The sequence below is a fragment of the Pundamilia nyererei genome, unplaced genomic scaffold (genome assembly GCF_000239375.1).
Source record: "Pundamilia nyererei isolate P.nyererei 1_Seehausen unplaced genomic scaffold, PunNye1.0 scaffold00250, whole genome shotgun sequence".
Classification (NCBI taxonomy): domain Eukaryota; kingdom Metazoa; phylum Chordata; class Actinopteri; order Cichliformes; family Cichlidae; genus Pundamilia; species Pundamilia nyererei.
Window position 1 is genome coordinate 159,090 of NW_005187651.1, and position 23,660 is coordinate 182,749.

At 41.6% G+C, this 23,660-nt stretch overlaps 1 protein-coding gene across 4 annotated transcripts in view; it reads left to right on the plus strand.

Moving 5' to 3' along the window:
• The window catches only part of LOC102201385 (CREB3 regulatory factor-like), a 30,274-nt gene that overhangs the window by 1,202 nt on the left and 5,412 nt on the right, over positions 1 to 23,660 (plus strand). For 2 of the 4 annotated variants that reach the window (XM_005749579.1, XM_005749581.1), the window contains 7 exons: positions 8,020 to 8,097; positions 8,211 to 8,302; positions 8,411 to 8,527; positions 9,975 to 10,752; positions 18,771 to 18,944; positions 19,983 to 20,172; positions 23,585 to 23,658. In XM_005749579.1, the coding sequence (XP_005749636.1) occupies positions 8,294 to 8,302; positions 8,411 to 8,527; positions 9,975 to 10,752; positions 18,771 to 18,944; positions 19,983 to 20,172; positions 23,585 to 23,658 (1,342 nt within the window). In that variant the 5' untranslated portion in view covers positions 8,020 to 8,097; positions 8,211 to 8,293. Of the gene's footprint in view, positions 1 to 394; positions 498 to 4,413; positions 4,475 to 8,019; positions 8,098 to 8,210; positions 8,303 to 8,410; positions 8,528 to 9,974; positions 10,753 to 18,770; positions 18,945 to 19,982; positions 20,173 to 23,584; positions 23,659 to 23,660 lie in introns of those variants that run through there. The other 2 variants (XM_005749580.1, XM_005749582.1) reach the window with 2 other exon arrangements.

The window sequence follows — 23,660 nt, forward strand, 5'->3', positions numbered from 1 at the left end:
TGTACCAAATTACACTTTTACTACCCCATTTCACGCTACATAACGCATTTATACCGTTTTGTTTATGTTTCCTATATGCGCGGCCAGGCAGCTTTTGCTCCCGGTGTTTATTCTTTGTAATGGCTCAAACTTTACAGTTGCTCGCCGACAAAGCCTACATTTAATGACGGGCATAACTTGCCTCGGCCTGTAACAGCCACCATCAATCGGCAGCAGCACCTGCAGGTGGACCTACAGAAGCCAAAGTTGTTCTGAGATTTATTCAACTTTAATGTAACGAAAGTCCGAGTCGGTGTGGACAGAGAGTGGCCACCTGACCGCAGCTGGGGCCGTTAAAGCGCCGGAGCCCGTCCACAGGCTCTCAAATCGGCCGTATTAACAATTAATATTGGACATCCGGTGGCACTGCCAGCTGCGCCCCATTTTTATTGTCTGTGCGCTGAAAGGATCCCTGTTGTCTCGGCTGGATACTCCGCGAAGCGTGGTGGCTGATTTAGGTAGGAATATTTATTTCTGCGTTATATTGCAGTTTTAAAAAAGTAAACTAAAAATGCATAAAATGTGAATGTGAGGTGTGAAAGAGAAAGGCTGGATGTGGGAGCGCGGCTCTCCAGCTCGCTGTGCCATGCGGGACACGCTGCTGGCTGCCACCATGGCACCTTCCCTTCGTGCTCTGGCTCTTTATGTGCTGCTGCTGTTGTTGTATCCAGCTGTGCGGGGACACAGCACCGTTGTGCCCCGTCAGTTCGATTCCACCGACCGGGTCAGTGATTAAAAGATTTATTCGGGAATATTGCGGACGCGCACTGGATGGACGGGGAAGACAGGCGAGGGGCGGCAGAAGGGGGCCACTTTTGCTCTCCATCGTTACGGGAAACGGAGCTCCAAGGACACGGAGAGGCGGGGGCGCATCTAGGTCGTTTTGGGTGTTTGTTCTTGTATTTTTTTTCTTTGCAGTTATTAACATGTTTTAATTTTATTGCTGGAGATGCGAAAGATTTTTCCCAGGCAGACCGACCTTTGTCCGCCGCCTAGATTTTTGGAGCTTTAATTTGGCAAATTGGCTTCCCAGACAGACTGACAGCCAGATCGTCTCTCCTCCCCGCTCTCCCGCCTCCTCCTCGCTGTTTTCGGCCACACTCTCTGCTATCACAGCCTCTCACTGGGCTCCTTCTGAATTTACTTTTTTCTCACTTTCAGTCTCTCTCCCTCGTGCGTAACCTCCATTCATTCGTGCAATTTGCCATCAGCCTGGAGTTTTTTTTTTCCTGATTATTTCTGAAGAGGCCTCCAGCTGCAAAAGGTTCAGTGTCTGGTCAGACTGCTTTAATTTTGCCTCGTGGTCCAGTGTCAGAATGACTTGCTTCCACTCCCACATTTGTGCGTTATACCCAGCTAGCACTATACTACGTTAATTCTGAAAGTGCAAAACAAGTTTTTATGGAGAAAGTGTGGTAGTATATGGGAAAAAAATACCATAAATTATCACATGACTGTTTGAAACTTCAAAAATAATAATAATCATAAGAGAAATAGCTGGCACTCCTTAGGCAGGTGCTATACTTATATCCTTGCTTGCAGACTGTCATGAGGACAGCTGCCACACCATGGACATGTAGTCCTTCCTGTTATACTTTCAGTTAGGTTAGGGGCCAGTTTAAGCAGTTATGTCTAGTTGTTCCATTGCAGTGTTTCATTAATGAACTTCTGAATACTCAAGAACTCTCACTCTCTGGACTTTGAGTTTCATGTGGTGAGATAGTTCACAACTACTGGAGCTCTACAGAAGGCAGAAGGCAAAAAACTGAAATTTTGACTTTTTTTTTTATTTTTTATTTTGGTAATCTTAGTTTAGTTTTTTCCTCTCTCTGTTTTCCAGGTTTCTCTTTTAAAACACCTTTCTGTAAGTATTTGGGACCTCAAAGCTCCAAGAGCCACTTTACAGTAACATCTGCTGTTTTGATTCCAGGCATGAAGCCATTCATTTCAGTTGCATTTTTATTTATATAGTATCAATTCACCACAACTGTCACCTTAAGTCTCTTGACATAGTAAGCTAAAGACCATATAATGCTAGAGAATAAGGACCAACAACCAGATGTGAACAGCGTTTGGTGACATTGGGAAGGAAGAGCTCCCTTTTAACAGGAAGAGACCTCCAGAAGAACAGGCTCAGAGGGGGTCAACCATCTGCAGGAGAGAAATTAGCAGTGGCCACCTGGTAGCATTCACTTTCAACCACCATAAGCTGCTGCTTCTTATAGGCATATGAAAGCATCAGTTGTGGTTGAGCTATGCTCCTGATCTGTTTTAGTTATCTTTTGGAAACAGGCATCGTCAGGGCAGACTCCTCTAACATGCATTTGCGAGATGCTAGCATGCTTTCTGAGAAAAACTAAGACACAAGTGTCATTTTATTTCAGTTTGGACATTACGAAAAACATAAAACACTACTGTTCATTGAGCTCCCTCTGCTGCAGTCTCGCTTTCACAGCAGCCAGTTTCGTTCGACAATGGCATTGAAAGGACGATTTCTGAGAGAGTAAATTGGAAAGCCCTCAGATTTCTGTCCAGAGCCTCATTAACCCTCTGATAGTGAAGCTCACCCCCCACACTTACTTTCATTCTTGCAAACAGGGGAGCTGTAACTCTGGTGTCATGGCGATGCTCTTTACCCAAATAAAAACCCCACCACAGGCAAACCGTTTTTAAAACTGCCCGTGTTGGAATACAGTGGGGCTGAAACAATTCATGGATTGGTCACCTAGTTCATCAGCTGAAAATAACCAAGAACTCATTTTGAATTTTAATGTTGTTTTCTTTTTCTTTTTTAGTTTGAAGCAAGAAGTACGTCCTTTTTCCAGCACGTCATTTGAATGACAGTAAATAGACTGGATCTGCATTCTTTATTGTAGCTTGGGTGAAACAATGTGTCAGTTTGGAATGTAGGAAATTGTAAATAAGTTACGTGCCTTTTTTATGATTATTTTCACACACAACAATTGAGAAAACAAATGCCAGATGAATCAATAATAGTGCAACTGTTTGCAGCTTTTGAATGTACTGTAGGTTTGTTTTGGAAGGGTACATTATGGCGTGACACAGATTCTTTTGAATACTCTGCCCTGTGTTACATAACAAGCTGTTGCAAGGATATGGGTTCAGTTTTATTTTGCATTTTTCTGTGCCCACACAGTGTTCACCGGATAATTGCTCCAGTGCATTTGTAATAGACTAATAGAAAAGTCAGCTCTAAGTGTACATGGGGTTAGAAATGGCTGCAATTACTGTAAGTTCTGAAGGCATCGAAAGGTCCTCTGTGGCGGGGGATGGCTGGTGGGGGGCCTCCATAACAAGGAAAAGTAAATTTCGTCATGCACCACCTGCACTACATGAACCATTTTCTTACCGCATTGTGAGTGTTAGCATATATATTTACTTTGTCAGTGTGCGTCCAGTGTTGTTACATAAGCCACAGTTGTGCAGGCATCCACTTTGCTTGCGGAGTCTTGTTTACAAAGCGCTAAATGCATCGTTGGCTGAATGTAAAGCCTATGGTTATTGGTTACTGTTGACTTTTTTGTTTCCCCGCTGCCTTGCTGTGAACTCTGTGAGTGTGTTTATGAGCAAAGAGCCCTTTGGACTGTGCCCTATATTTAACCAATGTGCACAAAAGGATTTCTCAGCTGTTATTGCATGAAGCCACCTATATCAGCCATGGTATGAACAAATATAAATACAAGTCTGTTTGGTGTATCTGTTTCATTGTGCAAATTTCCCCTGTAGAGGCAGCAAATAGCTAGAGGAGCGCTGTGTTCATATAAACAAGATTAAAAGAAATGGTAAATAGTACACCATGGGCACATTTGCATGTGCGCTTCGCTCCTGTTTGCAGGATATATCAGCACCAATGTCGCATCCGGCAACAGAGGGGAAAGTGGCTTGGTAGCCTACTAAATGCCATTTTGATTTATCGTATTCAAAAGCTTTTTTTTGCTCTGGTAAGTACAGAAATATTCAAAGCTGGCACTCAAACAACTTTATTGTTGGTACAAGTGAACTGCTTCCATAATAATCTACATAGCTTTAACCCTTAGTGCAAACTCCCAGAGCTTCGCGTTTCAAACGGTCCCGCTCTTTGTGCTGTAAACTTTATGATAAATAATGTGTATCTTTTCTTCATTTGTATGAAGCCTGGATTATTATATTTATTCCACCCGTTGGTTATCAGCTTCAGAGGCCTGTTTGTGTCTGATAAGTGTTTGTGTACACAGTATGTTGGTAGCTGGCTTGTCTCATGTGCCAAATACCAGTTTTCCATTTGGCGTGCCAAGGCAGTGTCATAACCGCCCAGCCAATCCTCATTTCCTCATTCTTGTGTGCCTGAGGTCAATCCACAGAGAACGTATTATGGCATTGTTCTCAAACACTGAACCAGGGTCTGTGTGAGCTGCTTTCTTCGACTTTTCCACAGGTACTGAACAGTAGGTCTGCATTGTTCCTGCGGCGTGTGTGTGTGTGTGTGTGGGTGTTATGTTGCTCGGTATTTCATCATGTTGCCATCTGAAAAGAGCCGGGTGTATTCGGCGCCTGCAGTGTGGCCTCCTCCCTTCTCCTTTAAGGGAGAATCAGAGTTTTGGTTACACAAACATTAATGAATGGAGCAGCTGAAAGCAACGTCAATGCTCAAGTTTACCCGTATGAGGCGGAGCTAAAGAAGCAGTTCTTCAGTGGACCAGTAAGATAGTCCGATGAAAAGCGATTTACTGTGTGTGTTCGTCTGCACCACTGTTGCTCATAAACAATTAAAACACATCAGTGAGTCACAGTGTTGCACTGTGACATGTAGCTTCAATATTATTAACACACTGCAGAGGGTTTTTTGTAGCTTTTTTTTAATCTGGCGTGCAATCTGTGCATCTGTTCGTGGCTGAAAATGGTCACCGACAAATGCACCATTTCTTCCTGTTCAATGTGGAATTGGTTGAAATCTGTGAATTTTCCACCCGCCTGTCCTGCACCTCTTGCCTCTCTTCCCTTTCTATTCTAAGCCCCTTCATACAGACAAGTACACGACACATGCTTCATGGGGCTACAAATAGGTCAATGCTGACTTTTGACTTTATAATTCCTGCGATACTGTATTCAGATATCGGTCCAGTCTTTACTCAAAAAGCTACGCCTTTTATCAGTGACAACGTGCAGATCTGTGAGGTCAGTTGTTTAATTCTGTGTTTAACACACCATCCGTCAGTGTCGGTGGGCCAGTTGTTAGCAGGAGATGTAACATAGTGTGAATGAAATTATCAGCAGAGGGTTAGAACTTTGTAGTATTTCGCATTAGCATCGGTAATAATTTTGCTTGTGCATTACTGTCTAAAAGTCTTGACTCACCCCTCATTTCTTTATATTTTTCTTGCAAGAAGCCACACTTTATTTTTTAAAGAGGTCTTGAGCTACAGGTTTGTTTGTTTTTTCTTATACTAATTTTCAGTTCTTGTACCTGTGTGAATCATTCAAACATAAAAAGGCATCTGACTCAAGAGATAAACCAATGTTCTGTTTACACATAACAGACAGTTTGGTGCCAGACAAAAGATCTGGCAGGTGTAAAAACTATCTGCAGCAGATAAACTGAAAGTCATGTCCTTAAGAAATACAAGAAAATCCAGCAAAGACCTGACACAGGAGAGATGCATCTGGTCTTTCTGATAAACCATCGATGTTTACCAAAACCTCATCAGAAGTCTCAGTGGAAGGGAGGTTGTCTTGACAGAGAGAAAACACTGAAGCATGCCAAATTACCCAAGAACTCGACTGAAAATCAGTGGCAACAGGTCTTATAAAGTGAATTTCAAACTTTAAATTTTTGGTTCAGATCACTATCAATATGTACAGAAGTGGTTAGGAGAGAGGTACAACAGTAAGTCTCTGCAGCCACCTGTAAAACACATTGGAGGCTCTGTCGTGTTTTGGGACTTGCATATCAACCAGTGGCGTTGGGGATCTTGTCATAATTGGTGGAATTATAAATACAAGAAAACACAAACAGATTTTGAGCCACCTTGAAATCTGGAAAGTATCTTATTGGCAATGGAAAATAGGCTGCCCATTCAGTGAAAGAATACCTGGATAGAAAAAAACACATTGGAATACAACAGTTTTGGATTGGCCTCCTCAGAGCCAGGCGTTATTGAAAGAATGTGGGATCATGGTGACAGAGACGTAACAATAGGCAGGAAGCAAAGCCTGCCTACTGGAAGCTGGGAAACTATTCTGCTCCGAGAAATTCTGAAGACTACTTAAAGGAATGACAAGAAACCTTGCCTAAGATTTCAGGCTGTGTTGAAAAATAAACATGGTCATACCAAGTATTAACTTTAAGCTAGTTAGAATTGTACAAACTCCAGTTTTTGCCTTATCTACTGCATTTCCATGTGTTTGCACTGCTAATTTCCCTTTTTTCTAGCTAAATGTAAAAAAATAAGGGGTGGCTCAAGACTTTTGCACAGTACTGTATGTTTGGAGCGGTTGTTCTCAAGTTAGTTGGCATGACTGAAAGCTCTGATTATGATGCTATCCCTGTCAGGCTCTCTGTCTCTTCCTCTTGGGAAGCTTTTATTGCACTCAAAGTTGCAGAGCGTTTTGTCATCAATGCATTTATTATTGTTTCATGTCGACTTTCTTTTGTGATAGCCAGTCTACATGCAGTGTGTGCAGATAGCTGGCCATGGTATCTGTAAGGTACTGAAACTGGAAGAACTGGATGCATATCAACTTTGTACTTTTCACCTGATCTGACTTGAAAAAATGGCAGTTTGTCAAAGTATGTGACCACTTCAATAATATAATGCTGAAACATTATTTAGGGTTTTAAGTAAGGTTACTTGTGATGTTTTTAAAATGTAAAAATAAAACAAAAACTTATTTTTAAAGATTTATATTAATAAAAGAAGGAGTGAATCAGTTGGGCAGTGAAGAGAGCAGACAGAGATGGACTGACTTCTTTCTTTTTGTGTTTGTTTGCTCATGACCTTGGCAGTCATGATACAAGCTAACACAGCTCAATTCAACTTGTCAGCTAAGCTTAACTAGCTTGCTTTGCACATTTTTCACTTAGCTGGACAAGAGCTAATATTTAGCCTTGAGGATATTGACTTCCTCCTGCCCTGCATACTTTAGCCTTTTGATTCCATAGCATACAAAGCATGGAAGCTGTGTTTTATTGACAGTTCAAACTTAACTAGTGCTAATCTTTAGATGATCTATCCAAACTCTTCCAGCTCATTGATCCTCATCCCACACTGGTCATGTAATGTTTAACAAATGAACATCAAAGTTCTCCTTTAATGCACATAACAGTATAAATAACAAATGCCAGTGAATCACATGAATGCTTTGTCACACAACAGAATTCAACCTTTATCTGGTGCATGAAAGCTTTTGCATTTGCTGTTTTAAACACTCGTTGTTAGCAGAGGTTTCTCAGGAAGTGATATGTCCTACATTTTTGCAGCACCAGCATGTTTTTTTTTCATGTTGAATGAATGGATGTATTAATAGAAAGCTAACCAACTAATGTAAGTAACAATAGCTGCCGCTGTAGAACAGACAAATAAAGAGCTCTGAACTCATTAATGTTTTGCTTTACAAATACAAAATATATAAAAAAAAAACACCACAATAAACAAACGAAAGTGAATTTCACAGATTGCCATTGTGAAATGTTTTCTGTCAAAGAAGCCCATTCATCTAAGAGCGGCACTGTGGATCTGTTATTAAAAAGACACATTTAAAACCTGCATTGTATCATCTGTACCGCTGTCGTCTCCTCCTTTTGTGCCGATCAAACAAACTGAAATCAGTAGCAGCAAACAGACAACTTGTACTGCACGAAGCCAACAAAACAATATAAGGCTTATGTAACACTGTAACATTTTTGTGTTCATATTATGTATTGCATCCCAAGATTTCATTGTCACATTGATTTACTCCCTTTTTTATTGTTTTCTCCTTCAGGCTGAGAAATCGAGAGCTGCAGAGCTGCGACATGTGAAAAGAGCTCACCCACTTGGCCTACTCACCTCTCAATCTTAGGTAAGTACTTTCTTCCATTTCTCTTTGTCTCCTTTTCTCTACCTTCACTTCTATCTTTGTGATGAACTCTTCTTTCCCTCTTTTGTCTCTGCTGGTGACATCTCAATGCTCAGACCAGAACTCAGTTGAGTTTTTCGCTGCTAAACTCACTCACACTCACGTTGGGACTGTGACCTGACAACCTCCTGCCTTGGGCATGCCTCAGGTAAAGTAGGAAAGCTACAGTGGCTCTCACCCATCACCTCTGAATTATCCTACTCCTTGCTTCGGTGTTGGATTTACTCTGTGTCTGTGTGTTTTACCTCCTTTCCAGCCGGGTATGAATGGGATGGAGCCTGCATTTGGCGAGGCCTATGGGGGGCACAGGGGTCTGATGAGCCCCTACCCTCTGGCCATGTCGCCACAGGGAGGCAGGACAGAGTACGACCAGGTAAGACAGCACAACATGGACAGAGCCAAAGCTCACGCAGCTTATAGTGTGACCTCGGGTAGACACTGTATAGTACACACAGATATATTAATAGCTGCCTAATTTGAGTTGGTGAGTCATTGTAGCAATTTAAATGATGTCATTAGTGATTGATCTATTAGTGGACAATACCGTGCTCTTACTTTGAAAGTATATCTTATTGGCTAGCTTGCTGGCTGTCAGTACAGTCACAGTTCAGCTGCTTCCCCAGAGAGGATTTCACCCTGATGTCAGATCCAGATCCAGCATCTGCACCTGGTGATACTACAGGAGGAGGAAACCTGGTTCATGTGTAGCGATGCTCAGCTCACTGAGGCTGCAGAACAGAATAAGCACTGTGATCACCAGCCTTTTTGTCTATAAAGTGAAAGACTTGCAGGAGCAGCAGCTGATTATAATGCTCAGTTATAAATTTGCCAACCTGCCAATAATCAATTCTTAATCTCTGGGAAAAAATGTGTTTGTCTTTAAGGACAACAAAATATGACCTGTTTTTTATTTGTAATGTAGATTTTTTTTTGCATGCATCTCTGATGATTGGATCGTGAACCATTTCCAATCCACTTGATCTTTAACCATTACAGCTTTCACTACACCGCACATTAGAGCTATTTCTCAGCTGTATTTAAACACGTGCTTTTATAAGAGCACGGGAAGAAGTCTGGAAAGACTTATCATTAAACAGATGCCCAGGTAAACTGTGCTTTTATGATAAAGCCTATATTATTAGGTTACATACAGCGATGAAGTCATCCTTCCGCTTCAGTGCTGTCACATAATCCTCCTCCTCTGTCTGTGTGTGCATTGATGCATTAAGCTGCTGCATGTCTCTTCTCTTTAATGTCCTATCATGCCTCTATTAGGAATATAATGAGAGCTCAGCAGCAGTAACCGCAGTGGCAGAAGGTCAGGTGGTCAGGCTATGGCAGAGTGGGAAATGTAATTGGGACACGAGACTGTTGTTTGTATTCTGTTTTTGGTTTCTGCTTGAAAAGCCATTAATCCTCTACCACTCTCAATCTTTTTGTATATATATACATCGCAAATACAGTTTATTTATTTATTCAGCAATGTTTAAACATCATGCCTCACATGAAAACAAGACCAAATTCTTCACGTGGCATCTCAGTTATCAACAGTCAGTGTATGTGGGCCAGGTGTGAAATAATCCTGACAGGATTACGGCACTGGGGGAGGGTGGGTAATTTTGATTAAGGTTTTTTTTCCCCCCACACAACTCAGTCTGACCTGTTTTAGTAGCACAAGTAGATTCACAATTTAAAATGCTAGTAAATGCTGTCATTTTACACCAAAATAATCTTTAAAATACTGAATGATTTAAAAGTTTGTTTATTTTTTTGTCACAGATCATATGTTTAATTGTCATTTATCTCTGTCCCCCTTTTAGAGTGTGCTCCTTATGCTGGGCTCCCCAGCATTGCCAAGGAAACGGCCCTTTGAGTTGCTAAGCGACCTGGTGGACGACGGAGGCTTTGGTGAAGACCTGCACCCAGAGCGCTGGGATGTGTCCGCGCTGGATGAGATGGCTCGTTACACCAAACTGGGCCTCGGGGTCGGAGGGGAGCTGCTGCCCTGCTCCGAGGAGGCTGTGCTGATGGGCTGCTGGGGGAGGAGTCGGGAAGAGCAGGAGGAAGAGGATGAGGAGGAGGAGAGGAGGAGGAACAGACACGCAGTCCCTCCTGGCACCCCGGAAGTCCAGAAAACTGCTTCAGGGAAGGAGGAAGAGGAGGAGGAAGGGTGTATCTCTGTTGCCCGGACAACAGAGCTGTGCGTTTCAGGAAGAGTGACTGAAGGTGGACAGGATGAGGGGGTGTCAAGGGAGCGGACGGTGGAGGTGTATCAGGTGGCCCAAGAGGAAGAGGAAGCAGCAGCAGCTGCAGTAGGACTGGCTCTGGAGCACTGCAGTGAGGAGCACAACTACTCCCTGAGCCAGGGAGGGGAGCTGGGGGCAGGACCTGCTCACAACTCCCAGACAGAGGAGGTGCAGGTGGTGGAGAATCAGCAGGAAGAGCAGGATAGGGAGGACAGCCAGGCCGAGACCGAACTGAAGTTGGAGGATGAGGATGAGGAGCAGGACGAAGACGAGGAAGAAGAGGAGGAAGAGGAAGGAATGGAGGAGACAGTGGTGGAAGCTGAAATTTCGAGCTCCTCGGAAACTGAATGTGGTGAGTTCTGGCTTCAGTGTGTGTGCGTGTGTGTGTGTGATGGCGAGGACATCTCGGCTCATCACAGCGCGGCCAGCAGCCTGTCTGCCCACACACAATCCATTTTGTTCTGCCTCCAGTCCAGACGAGACCTCAAACCGTCTCGTCTGACTTGGTTGGCTGAGCACAGGCACATGTGATACCAAATTTTGCGGGTGTAATTCCCAGACATCACACTGCTTCAGTGACTACAGTGTTACTGTTATAAAATGGCTTTGAGGGCTGAAGTGTCTTTGGGTATTGAAATACCATCTGTAACAGGCGCGCTGCTTTGTTTCTGGGATGGGGTGGGGGTTTAGCTGAGCACGTTAAATAGGGTATGAAAGTTGGTACAGATTGTTAAACAACCATTACAGAAGAACGGGATTTCTAAGCAGCTTCAAAAGCAACATAAACATGCCAGCTACAGACTGCAGCATTCAGCTGGTGGCTCATTAAAAACCATTTTTCTTGCCTCATTATTTCTTTACAGCCCACTTATCTCTCATTCACAAATATCAAAGGTACATAGTACGACTCAAAAGCAGACTTGATCAGTTAATTCTACAACTATTTTGGTAATTGCTTAACTGTAAAGATGCCAAACTATTACAGATTTTCTGCTTCTGTGTTTTATGTAATACAAATAGTAGAAATAGTCTTTGCTTTTCAGACTCTAAATGACAAAAGAAGAACTTTGAAGCTGTCACACGGGTTCTGTGAAATTTGACATTGTTTCATAGTAATGGATTTGTTGCTGTTGTCTTCAGGATGCACAGTTTGTGTGCTAAAAAGCATTCCTACAACGTGTTTCAATGACCAGGACTTTTTGTAATTACTGCTAAAGAAACATTTGTTTTCTATGGCGGATTGAAGTCTCCTGGTCATAGCACCTTTGGGTGCCAGTACTGAGTACCAGAGTTATCATAGATGTGAGCTTTCTAATGAAATATTTTCAGTATTTTTTTTTTAAATTTTCAATTCTAGTTTCAGTTAAACTCTGGCATGAGTTTACTGTTATTGTTGTTGTGTTTGGTTTAGCTTTCATTAGTTTCAGTGTCAGTTTTTGTCTTATTAATTATTGTTATATGAAAGCTATTTGTTTGGGACAGAATGTTGAAGTGTTACATTACAGACAGATAATATTTTGAAACTGATTTGAATTAGTTTGTGAGGACACTGTAATGTTTCTGGGGATGTTCAGGCATATTATTAATTATTAATAATTTTAATTATTAATTATTATTAATTTAATTAATTATTAAAGCAAATTATTTGCTAGTTGTTCATTCTGACAATAACGTTTACACTGAGCTCGCTTTAAGAGGATTGAGTTAAATATTGGCCTAACAAATATTTTGTTGTTATTATAGGAGCTGTATGAAATTTGTAATCACATTCCTCCTTAATCAAATGTTGTTGAAATGTGTGGCACTTTGAAATGTGTGTTTGCGCTCTGCGTGGTGCTGCAAACACACACTACGTCAGATTAGTTTGGCTAATTTTAGCAGTGTTAACAGCAGTAGCCTGACTTTCTTCCATGCTACTGTCCACATCGTGATACAAAATATGGTTATATGTAGCTTTGGTTGCTTGGATATATTCCACTTTATTCTGACAAAGCTGACATACAACTGCTCTGTTTTTTTAAACATCAAAGTAATGCAGAACAGAGCCGGCTAGCAAGCCTGTCATCTGTTTACTTTCACCCTCACTCATTTACAACTTCCTTTTTTTAACATAGATTTCCTACCTGTGTATAGAAAGTGTGCCACATAAATGCATACAGCTAGATAAAGTAGATGTGTGTACAGTAAGATAGTAAAATGGGTAGTAAAAAAATCTAATCTTAGCTCAGTGTGACTTTACTGTCTTTTCTGCACTTTCTCTTCTTCAGTGCACATGCACACCCTCTCTCTCACACACTCTCTCACAGACACAAACACACAATAGATAGGTGATGTGAACAAAATATTCAGTTTGAGCACAATCTGTTTAATTTTTGTAAATGCAATGAAAGTTTACCTGCAAGAGTTGAACCCAAAATAAGAGAGAGATAGAGTGAAGCCAGCAGGGAAAGTCATCAGCTTTTCACTCAGCTTTAAATAAGTTAAGAAAAGTTCCATCCATCCATCCATTCGCTTCCGCTTATCCTTTTCAGGGTCGAGGGGGGCGCTGGAGCCTATCCCAGCTGTCATAGGGCGAGAGGCGGGGTACACCCTGGACAGGTCGCCAGTCTGTCGCAGGACCAACACACAGGGACAGACAACCATTCGCACTCACATTCATTCGCACATTCACACCTAGTGACAATTTGGATTATCCAATTAAGTTAAGAAAAGTTATGAAATGAAATTTGCACTTAAACCACAAACTAACAAGCCTGACATTAAAAGCACCTGAACTGCTGCTGGTTGGTGTTAGCTTCTTTCATGCTGTGTTAATATGAAGAGTACACTGGTGCTGTAGAGCACAAAAGTGCCCACCCACTTTTGGAAGGTCTCCCATGAATTCATGAAGTGAATTGCCCTTTCATTTTTTCTATTGACATTTCAGACAATTCCTTTTTTAAAGGTAAAGGTACAAGATAGTGTACATAGATACTTTTAACAACAAAGGAGCTACTGATGCAACAATGCCATACAATTCCCAGAGTCTGCATTGCATGACTTCCAGCCTTCCCAGATTTACTCCTTTTCATTATTCCATTATTCCAGTATTGTACAATATCCATCCACCCCTCCATTTTCTTCAGCTTCATTGATTCAGGATCGTAGTTGGGCTGAACGCTATACCGGCTGTCGGTGAGTAAACCCTGGACGGGTCGCCAATGTAGCCGACATAGAGAGAGAGAGAGACTATTATTCACACTTACACTCACACCTACTGCCAATTTAGGCTCACCAGTTAACCCATGCATGTGGGAGGAGTCTTACATACCCCCAGGGCCAATGCAGGAAAGGTCTGTATGGCCTAGTTATGGTACAGTGCTTGGTTCCTGACTGTCTTCACTTTTAAGATTTCTGAAGTTTCATCCTTAATCTTGACACATTTCTATGGCAACCGTAACCTCCACCAGTCAGAGACGTCACTGCTTCAAGGTAGGGTTGTGGGTAGAGTAGTTATTTTCTGCAACATCATGAATGAAATTCTTTTTTTCTTTTCATATTTTTATATTAATATTAATATTTTTATATTTTATTTTTATTCGTTTTATATTCTTTTTAGAAAAAAACTATCACTAGGTCACTATCACTAGGTAAGTCAGCGGTACAAGCTGTTAATCAGCATCCCTATGGAGAATATGAATATGGTTTTTCACTTCTGGAACTTAAGTATTGGGGTCTTTATATCAATACAAGCTATATGTTGTTAAAATAAATACTGCCACCAGTTTGCTGCATGACTATGACTGAAATGGATGCAGTGTTGTTGAGTTTAATTTCTGCTGCATAAAACTGAGTAGAATCACTGTGAAAAATTTTAGAACAGCTTCAATATCATCACTGTTTATTGACTTGATGCTGTAAGGCTGTTATTTACTCTCCTGCTGACTGTTTTGATTAGATGAAAGTGAAAGAAAGTCAGCTTTTTAAATGTCACTCTGGTTTGCTCATAAAAAAAGGAGCTTTCATTGTATTTCAGAACTCAACTGAGTATCTCTTATGTAGATGTGGGGATGTTTATTCTGGAGGAAATTTGAAAAAAGCATGGAGGTCTTATTAGGTCAGCACAATATGAATCCTCCCTCCCATATTTGCAACATGTCAGTGTGAGTTTTAGGGCAGCAGTTACCACTGAGACCTCGGTGATATTTTCAATAGGAAATTGCTATATCGCAATTCTGATCACTTTCAGCGATAAACACAGCTGTGATTTTTTTTTTTCATTCTTGCTACTGCACAAAAAGATCTGGTGCCATGACTTTTAAAATCCTGCTTACAATCCAGACACTAAATACCATCAATTGGATTTTCAAAACTAAACAGATGGAAAATTGTTGGGCTCATTCATGGATTGTATGTGCAAAAACAGTGCAAAAAATGAATTCTTGGATTGGCCACAACAAGCAGTCAGTTGTTGCCTGAGTCATGGCTTGCTACATAAAGGCTGATAGAAAGTGTGCTCTGATTCGCATTTCTTTGTCTTTGGCTTCTGAACACTTGTCTATGACGTGTTGCTGCTCTGGAGAAATTTACAGATAGCTTGCTAAAGGTTTTTGTGTTAACAGGTAAAAGATCAGGTTACATTGACATTACAGGGAAGCAAAGGATGCAGAGGTTTAGAGTTGAAAGACTTTGTTTTGTGATAACTAACATTCAAACTAACAGGACTAAACTGGAGGTTTCTAGGCAGCAGTAAAATGTTGTAGTGTAACAATTAGGTACATTGTAGTGGCCTAATCCCTCAGTAATAAACAGATGAAGTCACTGTTTGCTGAGAGCACAGAACATCATCAGAACCCTTTAATGTGAGATGAGTTGTTATTCCCAAACTACAAGCCATGAAACATAAGCATGTATGTTGATAACACCTATGTAAACTGACTTCCATTCAGATTAGCATCTTTTCCCAGGCCTTTTCTGCCTCTAATCGGCTTTGCGTTAGATAAACAAATCTTAGGCTTCTCGTTGCAAGGTAATAGAGAGGTCGGTGGCTCGCTCTCAAAGAGCGAGGTCCAGCTCGTGTTTCAGCTGTCGCAAGACACAATTGTTGGTCCTTTGTTCCTGTGGTGTGTGTTTGTGTGTGTTTGTCCTGTTGAGCTTTTATTACCATTAGCCCACAGCGATGGCAACGGTATAAATGACGGATTGTAAAAATGTGATGTGTACTCGCTAAAATTGATGATGGTTGAGTGAGTTTAGGAAACCAGACAAAAGGCTGAGAAACAGAAAACCATGGAGCAAAAGATCGAATTGAAGGGGGAGCGCAGACAATGGCGTTATCTGCAGACAGGACCAGACACCATGATGTTACATAAGCTGTCTGTGTCTGTGTGTGTGTCTGTGTGTGTGTGTGTGTGTGGACTGTCCACTCATGAATAAAAGCAAGGGCAGGACTTCACAGTTATCAAGTTCAAATCTGATTTAATCACAGCAGAAACGACTGTGTTCACTGTGACAGCGTCTTCTTTCTGTTTTGGACGTCTGTGCAGCGGGTTCGAAGAAGAGCTTCTTCTCTCCTCCTGCTGGTGGAGCTTTGCACGCTGTATTATTTATGACGCCATTATTCGTGGGTCTGCATGCCTGAGGCTAATCTTCTGTGACGTCTTTGTGTGAAACGGCATACGTGCTGGTGGCTTTGTCATGAGGACATACAGCATGTGTTTTTTGGATTGGGGCTCACAGCATGATCTCATAGCGACCAAACATAAACACGAATAGCTGTCAGTTATGATTGGGTTGCATTCGTCATTTCACTTGCTGGGTATTTCTCTTCTAATAAATATTGCATATGTGGCTGTCAGCGTTGTCCACCTCCAAGATTCACTTTCCTCCGGAGCAGTGTGGCCTGGAGCATCAATGCTGGATTTGGATTATCTCGTCAAGCGATTCTGTTGCAACATTTTAACCAGATTACGTTCAATAAATGTTATTTGTATGCTTAAAAAATAATGAAGATTTAATTTTCTCATTGCTATTTTTATCAGATTCTTCCAGCCATTCTGAAGAGCCACGAAAATATTTTCTAATGTGAACTATGGCTTGTGGAGCCGGTGTTGTAGCTGTAGGTTTCTATGACGCTTTACATTTCTGGCATCCTGAACGATTGAATTGAGTAGAGGGTATTTTATCACTGCAGTTTCATATTCATAAGTTAAACACTGCAGCTGTTCTGTGATCACTCAGAGAGTCAGAAGCAACACAATTGCTCTCACACAAAGCGCACGCTCTGCCTGGGTTGTGCTGAATGGTGTTGAGTAAGTATGCCTCACTCTGAGCTCGAGCTCCAGCAGATTATTTTATCTAACTGCTAACCCCTAAATCTTATGACAAAGTAACAGTGTTTTCAACAGTGAGGTGAACTGAAGCATGATTATTACTGCTGCTGTGGGGAAAAAATACACGCAACCTGTAATTACCTTGAACAAAGAACCGCAATGAAAGGGTTGTCTAATGTCATTATTCGGACATCATCTGACACAACGCACAGGTTAAATGTTGATGCATCGCTGAGAGAGAACGGTAGAAGCAACAGTAGGTCTGGCACTTAGCGCTCGGTGCTCAGGCTCTGTGGGGATACAGCTGCTGCGCAGAGAGAGCTGCAGGAATGAGCGAGAACTGTGCTGTTCTTAAATATTTTCCCTAGTTGTAGCTCACCAGAGCGGTGTGAAAGTGTGCACCTTTTCCCGACAAAGAGCCTGATTATCACGTTTGAGATGAACTAAAGCTCATACACTCACTTGCCAATTTATTAGGTGCACGTAACCCTAACAGGTTTCCCTTTCCCTGCCTTCTGCCTGGCACAGATTCTACATTCCTCAGAGATTTTGCTCCCTATTGACATGACACACTGTCACACAGTTGCTTCAGATTTAAGGGCAGCACGTGATGTGAATCTCCCGTTTCACCATGTCCCAAAGGTGCTCTACTGGATTGACTGGCATCTGGAGGCCATTTGAGTACAGTGAACTCATTGTCACATTCAAGAAACCAGTTTGAGATGATTTGAGCGACATTGCACCTTATCCTACTGAAAGCAGCCATTAAAAGTTGTCAGGAGCAATACTCGGGTGGGCTGTGGTGTTTAAGGATGATCGGTTGGTGCTCAGAGGTCTGAAGTGTGCCAGGAAAATACCCCCCACAGCACCACTGACCTGAACCGCTGACACAAAGCAACATGGGTCCATGCTTTCATGCTGTTTATGCCAAGTTCTGACCCTACGAATCTGAATGGTACAACAGAAATCGGGACTCATCAGACCAGGCAACGATTTTTCAGTTTTCTGTTGTTGACACGTGTGATCTTCTGCTGCCGTAGTCTGTCCGCTTCCAGGTTTGGCCTGTTGTGTTTTCAGAGATGCTCTTCTGGATATCTTGGTTGTAACAAGTGATTATTTAACTTACTCTTGTCTTCCTATCAGCTCAAAGCAGTCGCATCATTCTCCTCTGACCTCTTGGATCAACAAAGCATTTTGGTCCAGTGAACTGTTGCTAACTGGATCATTTCTGTTTGTCTAACCATTCTCTGTAAACTTTAGAGGTGATTGTGAAATACTCAGACCAGTCCACCTGGCACCCACAACCATGACACGCAAAGACACTTTTCTTCATCGGTTTGAACTTCAACATCTCGTCTTGACGATGTCTGGCTAATTAGATATTTAGATTAATGAGCAGCTGAACAGTAATCAGTGCTTCCTCCCTTCTATCCTTGTACTGTTAAAATTCTAAGTGATAAAAATTACAAACATTTATGAAAATGCAGGAACCAAAACGATTACTCCAGAGTATTTCTGCTGTGCTTCAAAGTAATGATACCCACTATTCTAGAAAATATAAGCTGTATTATCATGACCCTGTCAGTGTTTAAATAAACTCTTTTTGATGGTTCAGCAGTTGTGCCACTTGTATTTGTACTTACATGTAATTTAGTGCAATGGTATCCAGCCAGAAGATAAGATGTCACAAGATAAAAAGAAACAGAGCAAAAGAGAAACTTGCATTTTATACAGAGCTGACAGGGAAGCCTTGTCAGGACAAAAAGGATTATAGGAAATAATTTCCACCCACTCACATGTCTGTTTGGATGCAGCACCAGGGGGAATTCAAGAAACCGACAAGATGGCTTCCGATCTTTCTGGAGATATAAGTTTTATGAAACACTTTCTTCTTGGCTGCTTTCCTTACTCACTGATTCTTTTCATCAAATATTTTGTTCTTGTGTCTATTCTCTGTCACTTAGTTTGTTTGTTGTTTTAACAGGCAAGCAAGTTGCTTGAAGAACTGCAAGGTTTTTCCCACATGAGTGCCTAAATCTTTGCATATTTGTCCTTCTAGAGGTGGAAGCAGAGCCAGCCAGGCAGCTGGGCGAGCGACCGTCGAAGCGTCGCTGTTTCTGGGAGTACAGACGTGCTCGGGAGTCAGCCACAAAGAAGAAACTTGGCGGTGACGTCCACTGGTCTCTGTCCTGGAGCTCCAGCACTCTTCCCAGCACGCTGTACCGCCGAGAGGGTGAGAATACAGCATTACTGCGTGATGCTAGTGAATGCTATTTAATGCTGATTGTTTCATACAAAAAATAAATAAATAAAAAAGTCAGAAAAGTTACTAGATTATTAAGTGAAACTGGTTGTTTCTCTGGGGAAGACATTTTTGGAGTGCCGATGACCTAATTATTAAAAAAGATAATTGTCAGATTGATAAGTTAAACCCTAATCAAAGGGCTGGATTGAAGGTTTAGCAGCAGGAGTCATTAACCCAACGTGCACGCTGCAGTTGGGATCGTCCCATTTCCTTTTTCTCCCGTGACACAGATCAGACCTGCACCCTCAGGCGTGTGCCCTACATACAACTTGCATGTCAAAATGTGGATTTTTTCAACATTCCCATCGTACGCGAATCTCACGTCAGGCTCAACAATAGCTTTGCTGCAGTGCTGCAGCCCATGTCGTGCTGTACAAACCAGAATGGCAGTCCTTTAAACTTAGTCCAGTCAAACCACTCAAACAAGAGTCAGCACTGATAACAGTTTACGTGTTGTGTAAATACTCCGTAAATCTATCAAACTATTGGGGTGGATGCTTATTTTAAATCATGTCATTCATTGTACAGTAATTTCTATGTGACATCTCTATGATAGTTCTGTATCATGTCATATACCTCTAATGTAGTCATTTCAGGGGGGAAACAATAGCTCTTGTAGCAAGCTCAGATGATCTACCCACACCATTTGCAAATCTTCTATTTTAAGGGGCTAGCAATTAGTAGAAAGTTGGTTTAAATAGCAATTTAGCAAAGTGCCTTGGGTGCCTAATGTTTATTTCAAACTTTAATCATGCAAAGCTGCTCTAGAAGAGTCCAGTACTAAAAATATAGAGCTGCAAACCATAATACCTCCAAATGAAAGCAGATATTAAAACAAATAGATGCCTTGCCTTGTACCACTGGGAGATTTGGCATCCTGACATTTTTAAGGCCAGGTTTGGTAGAGCTCCACTGTTTTTACCTGACCGGACACGTATGGAGTTCATTTTGTTGTCGTTAATTCAGGCAAAAAGGGGCGACGCAAAGCCCGGAAAACAGATGCCAGCGACCTGACGCCGAACCCTCAGAAGCTCCACAACATCGGGGAGCAGCTGCAGAAGCTCAACGCAGCGATCGATGGCATGGGTCCGGTCAACGACCTGCCCGCTGTGGCCCGAGCCCGTTCACGCAAGGAGAAGAACAAGCTGGCCTCCAGGTACAGCTTGCTCTTTACTGCCCTCCTACATCCTCTGCACTAAGTGAGAACACTGGAAATGCTCTGTATTGATTTATGAGGCCTGAGTGGGAATTTTTAGAGGGTTTCAGCTTTTGTAATTTGTTGGCAGAAAAGAGAAGCCTGCGGGGCTCTGTGGTCTAGTATCTGCAGTCTTTAGCCCTGTCAAGATTGGTTTTCAAATATGTGCAGCATTTAATAGTTGACCTTCTAAATTCGGGTGGTGGAGGACATGGACGGTGAAGAACACATGGAGACGTGATATCTGTGTGGATTTTAGACCATCAGTTGCATTCATGTGATGGAAAATAAAAGGATCTTGGGAAATGGGTCGTGTTTTTGCTGATTTGAATTTTTCCTTTGATGATGCTGTCATGTCGTTGAACTCTGCAGATCAGCAAGCCTTAAAAGAAACTACCATTTGTAAAATCTCAAACGGGCTTTAATTTACTTAAAATATGTCCCTCAGAATAACACACACACACAACACTGAAGGTCGAAAAGCTTGGTCTTCAGTGTATTTTTGCATTGCCTGTTTCTTTGTAACAAACTTACCTTGAATATTATCTTGACAGAATAAGTGAAGGAAGGACGGAGGGAAGCAGAGGAAAAAACAAGAGAGGCGGGGAGATGGAGGGGAGCAGGATGAAAAGCTGAATACAAGGAAATCAGGCAGGATTGAAGAGGCAGACGAGGAGTAGAGGGAAAGATGGGTCATATAAAGTTCATCTTTGCAGGGAGGGAGGGGGAGATTTCAGAATTCAGGACATTATTGCAGGAGCCTGGGAATATCTTGTAATTCAAAACATACATTAAACACGACGCAAACATGTCATCTAATAGAAAGTTTGGCAAGGACTTACAGAAATAAAGCTGAAAAAGAGACTGAAGGGGAGGGGAGTGAGGGAAATTTAACGTCAGAGGAAGTGTGACTGCAGAGTTTTTGTTTAGTATGCAGGAATCTCATGTGAAGATTCACTTCTTTTACTCTGTCATAGCTGTGGCTGCGTGAGTCCAGGTTGGGGTTAGTAGTTGGATTAGCCTGACCGCCTTCAGACCTTCCTTCTCATTCTTTTCCCTGCTCATGTCTGAAATAACCTGCCTGGGGCATTCAGGCGGCACAAAGGAAAAACACTGGGCTGGTTCTTAGCCCTCGCCCAGTTTGGCACAACATTCCAGCCAACACGCTTAGCAATGATAACTGTCCCGGATGCTAACTTACTAACTAGACTCAGCAGGAATACACCATCATTTGGGAAAGTATTGTTTAGCTTCTTCAGTGGTTTCATGGTGTAGTGATTTTGACCAGTTAGAAACCAGAGGAGACACAAATCCATACATCCGCTGAAGTAAGCTCTTTCAAGTAATGAACCAACAAAAAGAAGCTTTATAGCTAACTTCTTCATAATAGACCTATATCACTGCTTTTTTTTTCTTTCTTTCTTTTTAAATAATTTTATTTGTATTTTATCAAAGTCCCTCCAGAAGCCTCTCCACTGTTCTGAATAGTAAATCTGGCTGCTCTTATCTAAATACATGTAAAAAAAGAAAAAGGTGTAACGTCTATTTTAGTGGTGTTTTGGGCATATGAAGTGCATCTATAGGATCACCGGTTAAATTGGATTAAATAACAGCAAAATAAATGAAAACTTAAACATTGTTGCCATCTTTGCCAAAAAATAAGATATAAATAGCATTTTTACAGACTAGAAAAATACACAAATATTCACACCAAAAAAAAGGTGAGTGGTAGGTGTTGTATGAACACGAGCAAAAGAAAAGCTCTGGCTCATTCCACCAGAGCACTGAGCAAACATTAAGCTAAGTCATGTTGTAGGTAGAGAAAGCTAAAAATAAAATCATACTAGAACTTACCATCATCTTCTCTGCTACTATCTTATTATTATACTGTAACTGTATTTGCTTGCCACTACACAATTGAATGTGAGTGAATTTAATTGAGTTGAATGCAGTTTTATTTGTATAACACCGAATCACGACAGCAGACACCCCCCCCCCTCCCATGAGCATGCACAGACTTGGGGAAGGTGGGAAGGAAATACTCCTTTTTAAACTTCAGTATGTAATTGGATCGTTGGAAGCAGGGACAGGACAACCTCCATCATACACTGTTAAAAGGTTTTGGGGGGGGTTTGCTATGCATTTCCTGTTATAATAATTTGTTTCACCTAGCTTGCAAGCTAATGTGAAGTTTGAACCTTTGGCCATCAAGTTTATATGAATTAGCTTAAGTTCGGCTGTGTTCAGGAATATAGGACTTGGTGACACCAGAAATAATAGCAGCAGAATTTCAGGCTGAAGTCCAAGAACTACTTTGGATTTGACACAGTCTGTAGATTTACCCACAGAAGCAAAGTAAATCTTGCAATCTTTGCAACTTTGGCAATCTTTGACATTACAAATGCTGCTCAGTACTCATGTTAAGAAGGTTAATAATCATGTTTCACAGGATGCATAAATTCAGTGCAGAGAATAGCCAACCGTCATCAGATATCATCAGATTGTAGATTTCCTGCCTGATGCATTGTCCACAACACCCTATTGTGGCTGACCACAGGTTGGCATACACTTCCAGGTTTCTTAAACACAACCATTTGCAGCCCTTTTCCAAACACATGCATGAACCAGAAGCTTTCAACTTGGTGAACACTTTTCCTACCTTCAGGCAGCGACTGATTTTCATTCAGTACATTACTTAAATCAATTTGCAGCTGTAGGTAATCCATCACAATAAACAGCAAGATCTCTCAAGGACTATTTTTGGATTTGCATTAAGAACAGAAACTCTATATCTCTATAATCACATTTCCAAATGTAAAAACCTGTGGTGCATATTGGAACCTGCTCAGTACTTGGTTAAGTCCCATCCCCGCAGTGATTAGGAACATTTAAATTGTTGTACTGTCGTCCACATCCTCCTCAAACCATCAGGGACTGTGGTACAAAAAAGAAAAACCTGGCAAGGCTCAAGTCAACATGTGGAGAAACACTGAGGAAATATTCTATCCAGCGCTACTGACCTGCAAGTATTTTCTTTCCCTAAGTTTCATTTAGCTCTCTCATAGCTGCATGAAAAGAGAAATTCTCTCCACATTGCAGAAAATAGTCCCCATGAGAGGCATTAATATTTGACACGCATTGATTGTTTTATTCTCAGATCCCTTTTTTCCAACACTCTCAAACCAGAACTGGATTTGCCCTTTTGTGGTGTCAAATGGTCCTTCAGAGGGGTTAAAGAGGTTTTCAATCTTCCTCATGGTTTGGAAATACGGTCAGCGTGAGCCAGCTGACTCAGTAACGGGGTCATGTGGAGAATGGGAATGCTCGCACAAAGTCTAAAGAATGACAGTGTTTTATTTTCCTCTGTTTTCAGGGCCTGCCGGCTGAAAAAGAAGGCCCAGCACGAAGCCAACAAGATCAAGCTGTGGGGGCTCAATCAGGAATATGGT